This window comes from Pundamilia nyererei, unplaced genomic scaffold, assembly GCF_000239375.1.
Source record: "Pundamilia nyererei isolate P.nyererei 1_Seehausen unplaced genomic scaffold, PunNye1.0 scaffold00080, whole genome shotgun sequence".
Taxonomy (NCBI): Eukaryota; Metazoa; Chordata; class Actinopteri; order Cichliformes; family Cichlidae; genus Pundamilia; species Pundamilia nyererei.
Genome location: NW_005187481.1, coordinates 530207 through 535803, shown reverse-complemented (window position 1 = coordinate 535803; position 5597 = coordinate 530207). Strand labels below are relative to the sequence as shown.

Genomic DNA, 5597 nt, shown 5'->3' with positions numbered 1-5597 from the left:
TAGCCAATAGTTACAAAAAATGTGCTTAAGCAATCAGAAAAAACTGTAAACATGTGTATGGCAGACAGTCATCTTATTGTCTAATACTGTCAGGGTCCTCTGAGCAATTATGGACTAATATTATAATGTATGTATTTTGTATTGCTGTCCCTCGTTCTCCCTGCTTGTAGACATATGTGCATGTAGGTGTGTGTGTGTGGCCCTGGCAAGTGATTGGCCACACCTGAAGACCTTGACACACCTGCAGTTGATCAGGCCTGTCGGAGGAGCTACTTGAGAGTGTGGTGGAGCTCTCTCCGATGCTGGATCATTGCGTGGCTTCACGTTAGTCTCTCGACCAGTTCTTAGTTTGAGTCTCCTGCATTATTGTGTGTCTGACAGCTGCCTCTCTCTTATGTCCCCAGGAGTAGCGGGAGACGAGAGGGCAGCGAGCACGGGTTGCTCATCATGGAGAAGCGGAGACAGGAGCACTAACACTGGGAAGAGGACACGTCACGGGAGTCGGGAGAGCACGGGATTTATTGTCATGTTTTTCCATCACTGTAAATAAACGCACTGTCTATACACAGAGCACTGCGCCTGGGTCCTCATTCCCCATATCCCCACGGTCTGCCAGCCAGACCGTGACAGATACACTGTGTGACATAGCTGTAATTAACTTAGGAATGAAGTCAAGTTTGATATGCAGACTGAATGCTTATAGCCTATGACAATCACATGTCATTTCATGCAGTATTCCTATTGGTCACAATAGTGTGTAACATTTTTTGGCAATTCTAACTTGGGCAGCATGAAGTTCATAAAGAGTTTCAGCAGGGGTGGTATTGGACAGCATGTGCAGTTTTCTCTATGTCTTCATATGCTGTGGCAAACAGAATCTTTCACTTTTGACCTTACTGAACCCTCAAACATATCCAAAGGTCACACAGATATGTGTGGTAACACTTACATGTCTTTGATGCCAACACCTGGGCACTCATCTATCACCACAATCCCATGACGATCACACATCTGCAGGATCTCCTCAGCATAGGGATAGTGGCTGGTACGGAATGAGTTGACCCCTAACCACTTCATTAAATTAAAGTCCTTTACAATTAGGGGCCAGTCAAAGCCTCTACCACGAATCTACAACACATTAAAACCAGAAAAGTAAACATATGGTCATTGGAGCCTATTTTCTGCAAAATTTAAAGGAGTTTCATCCTTCTAGGGGTACTTACGTCAGAGTCCTCATGCTTATTGACCCCATGGAAATAAAATGGCTTGTTGTTAATGAGGAACTGGGTGTTGGTAACGTTTATTATGCGGATACCAACTGGCAGAGTATACTCATCCTCATATGTTGATGTCTCACTGACTGCAATTAGGTGGACCTCGATGTTGAAGAGAAAATGTTAGAATAATCGAAACAACACAACCTGACAAATCGAGTGGCAATGCTCAGTCAAACCACATCACACTGCAGAAACACACCTACATGCCTGTGAGCATGTTGCCTTACCTTCATAGAATAAAGGTAACCTGGATTCTCGTGCATCAAGTACGGCCACCACAGCTTCACATCTACCACTTTAAGCCCTCCAGATGACCCATTGGAGGAGGCCACAAAGTGGCCATCTTTGTCCATTAGAGTAATGTTCAGAGTGTTGCTGAAGCCACCTTGAACAGATACTTTGTATCGGACAAGACCTACAATGCAGAGGAAACAGCAACATCTAATGAATAGACAGAAACTGCACATTTAAAGTCTGATGTATATGATGCGGATGCTAATCTCTCTAAGTTTTTGTACATCAGTTTACCTGCTTACAAATTCTTTTGTGCTAGTAAGGATTTTAAATCACTGTGCATCATTGTATTAATCAATTTAATTTACCAGTGTTATCCATGAAGTTGGTCTCCACTGAGATGTCATCCACATACACTTTAGGAGTAGTATACAACAGTACAGAACGATGAATCCCAGCATAGTTGAAGAAATCAAAGTCAATGTTTTGCACAAAAAACCCATCAGGATACCTGCAGACCAAACACAGTCTTCTCGTCATTTACATTCTCACTGATGCATCAGCTTAAAGTTTTGAAGTGTGGCAAGGAAGTCAAAAAGAACCCAGTATCACACAAAGTGTGTAATAGACACTCTGGTCCACTGTGTCCATTTCACGCTTTGCAGGACACACGTGCAGAAGTTGCATTACTAGCAGGGGAAGATAATATATGTAAAGGCAAGCAAAAAAAATATGACGTACATTCCAGGTCCTTTACTGCAACTTACTGCAACTTCTGTTTGCGTGTACATTTCATGTTTTGTAGAGGCAAAGTGTGAAATGGACCAGCGTGCCTATTACTTGCTTTGCCATAATATTAGGTTGGACAAACACATGAACCAAAGAAAGAGCCTACCTGCTGCTGTCATTCATGTACTGGATGGTGCCTGGAGGAAGAGTCTCCAAAGTTAGGGTGTTGTTTACCGCGATGGTGATTCTGCATGGCTTTGTTGGGTCCCTGCGGATTAAACTACTAATCTCTGCCTCAAAAGGAAGATGGCCACCTTCATGCTCTGTCACTTTCTCTCCATTCACCCACTGCAACAGAGAATGATCACCGTTTTACATGAGCTGAAATTTAGTGATACACAATCTTATTTACAATGAAGCAAGGATGTATTTTGAAACAATACATTTCTTCCTTATTTTAGCAAAATGCATGTATTACAACAGCATTAATCCACAGGTTTAATGAGTTTAGGTTCTAAACAGTCCAGGCTTTTTTACCCACTGAAAACACAAAATATTAAGCAAACTCTTAAGTCGGTGAGATCTTATATCAAGAAATTCGTCTGCTGCTGTACCAGATTTTTTGTAAAGTAAGCATATTTTTTCAAGAAAACATGTGTTTCGTTACATGATGTGTTTATCTGTAATATTTTCAAATAAACAACATGATTTTTAAAATGATTTTTGTGGCGGATGATAACTTTTTATATTTGAATTTATTCAAACTTTGAGTGAATGGCTCATAAAAGATGCAGGTGATACTCACCACTATTGAGTAATAGTGAGCACTTCCCACTCTAAGAACTACTCTTGTTCCCTCATCGGAGATCCAGCGGGCCGGCACGAACACCTCTCGCTCATACCACACCCAGCCAATGAAATCTCTCAGTGTGGGGTCCTGTGTGATGTCATTGTAGCTGGCAGGAACTGGCATTTCAATCACTGGGCCCGTCTAAAGAATACAAAACAACAATAAGAAGACAGGACTTTACAGGGATACCCATGGTAGCCATGTTTATTATATTATATTATTTATTATTAATTTTAAAGTAGACAATATACATATTCATCTAATTGAGGTCATTTTGATTCTCTGAGGTCATGGTAAGCTCCCTTCCTGGGAGTCTGGCCCTAACAAGATGAGACTTATTAATATAAAATTTCAACCTTTGTTCTCATTTTAAAAATGTTTCTTTCTATTTTTTTCTTTTTCTAAAATTGTGAACATCTTCAGCTCTAAATGTCTCTACAGACCTCAAAAGGAGGCACAGTCTGACAGGAATATATCCTATTGTGTGGCATTTAAAGGGCTGATAAGCCAAAAAATATTTAGTTACGACTGTGAGTCAAACTGATAAGTTTATGCATGCCTTACTGCTGTGTTGTTTACATAGTTATTTTATTGTTGTTTTTTTTCCTTTTTTATTGGGGAGGGGGGGGGGATCTGAATGTTTGTTTTTAATTCAGTTTAGTTTCAGTTTCAAAATTTAAAAAAAAATTGAAAACACCAAAACCAAGGATACTTCCTCAAATATTCAATTCAAAACATTCAAATTTTCTTTTAGATTTTCTTTTTTGGTATAAATCTACATAATTGCAAAATGTTTAAAAGTTCTTGTTTACCGAGAGTACTGTATGCGACCGTTGTATCCATGTCAACAGTAAAACAAGTAAAACAACGTAGACTGATTTGTTTCATCTGACCTATCACCTCCGATCCCGCTCACCTCTGTCAGCCGACGTTTGTGCCAAGCCTTCTCGAAGCCCTCGTTCCTGTTGGGGGACCCGTCAGCCCTGAAATCCCACAGCCCGTTCAGCTCCTTCACCTCTCTGAAGGAGGACTCCTGAGGAAAGAGCATGCCGCCGTCCAGCGAGAGCACCGTGCCAAACACTGATAGCAACCACAAGACACGGAGCACCGAGAAGCTTCCAGGTACAGACATCCTGAAGCCCTCTTCTACTGCCCTCTCTGAGAGGAAAAGAGTTTTTATCACCTGTTCTGGGGTCACATGACAGCAGCCGTTATTTTACATCGGTGACGAGATTTTCCGACTCTGCTCCGAGATTACAGAGGGCAGATGTTTCAAAACAGGTTAAGTCTGGACAAAACGGGGACACCGCAAACTAACAGAGAGTTCTAAAAAAGTAATCTCAACTTGCATGAAGCAGGACGAACAACAGTAACCAAAGCTAAAGGCACTGAGAACTGTTTGAACTGTTTGAAACTAAGTAAATTTATTTAGGGCTTTTCAGAAACAGTCACAGAGCCCTGCACACAAGAAGAGCAAATAAGAACATTAAGTACCACAAAAATAAATATTTAAATAACAATTCGTAACAGAACTTCTAATCAAAAAAGTGTTTAGAACTGTAAAACCAATACTAAAATCTGTTGGGAGCCAAAGTCATATCGTTTTAAAAATGCAGTCGTTTCTTAAATTTAAATTATATTTAGTGACTAGAAAGGAGACAAAACATGGTTTCCTGCACTGTCATCATCATATAGAGAATTTTTTTTTAAATAAGGAGATTGTCATTTAAACACTAAAACTAAAAAAGAGACACTGAACAGCCACTACTACAGTCGCAAAGCGTAGGCTGTAGTTGCAGGAAGAATAACAGACGCCTTCGAAATATCAAAATTATGCATCACTGGTGGTCAGAGGGCCCGGTGGCGCCCGCCAGTGTCCGGCAGCCTCGCCTCTGTCAGTGCGCCCCAGGGCAGCTGTGGCTACAATGTAGCTTGCCATCACCAGTGTGTGAATGTGAGTGTGAATGTGTGTGTGATGGGTGAATGACTGAATGTAGTGTAAAGCGCTTTGGGGTCCTTAGGGACTAAGTAAAGCGCTATACAAATGCAGGCCATTTACCATTACCATTTTAAGGCCATTTTGTTTTCACCACAGAGAAATATGGTGTTAAACACATTCTTTCTTATCTGGCAATATGAATGTGAAAATGAATTTAAATATAACATAAAGAACCTTTGCAGTACAAGTAAATTATGGAAAAGCACGTCCCTGGGTGGGCTCGAACCACCAACCTTTCGGTTAACAGCCGAACGCGCTAACCGATTGCGCCACAGAGACTCGACGAAGTTGGGCGACACTTCAGGAAATATAGAAATACAGAACTATGCCAACAAGTTTATTGTCTTTGTCTTTTTTAACCGAACCATTAAGGTGTGAAAAATTAAGGTAAAATGAGTTAAAAGAAATCTACGATTTTTGGATTTACTCAGCAAGTACAACAAATAACATTCACTGGAAGTTCGAGGCTTTCATTACATTTTCTGAGCTATAAAATATGCTATTTGGA

At 40.6% G+C, this 5597-nt stretch overlaps 1 protein-coding gene and 1 non-coding gene across 2 annotated transcripts in view; both read right to left on the bottom strand.

The window, feature by feature from the left end:
- gusb (glucuronidase, beta) overlaps window positions 1-4281 on the bottom strand; it is a 10031-nt gene extending 5750 nt beyond the window's left edge. Inside the window, 7 exon segments of the mRNA XM_013912058.1 lie at window positions 931-1128; window positions 1224-1376; window positions 1505-1692; window positions 1880-2022; window positions 2407-2588; window positions 3046-3231; window positions 4007-4281. Of these exon segments, the coding sequence (XP_013767512.1) occupies window positions 931-1128; window positions 1224-1376; window positions 1505-1692; window positions 1880-2022; window positions 2407-2588; window positions 3046-3231; window positions 4007-4222 (1266 nt within the window). The 5' untranslated portion in view covers window positions 4223-4281.
- A 1013-nt stretch (window positions 4282-5294) lies between these two features.
- On the bottom strand, window positions 5295-5368 carry trnan-guu (transfer RNA asparagine (anticodon GUU)). The gene has a single exon. It is a non-coding gene; the product is annotated as a tRNA-Asn (tRNA).
- Window positions 5369-5597: the final 229 nt, after the last annotated feature.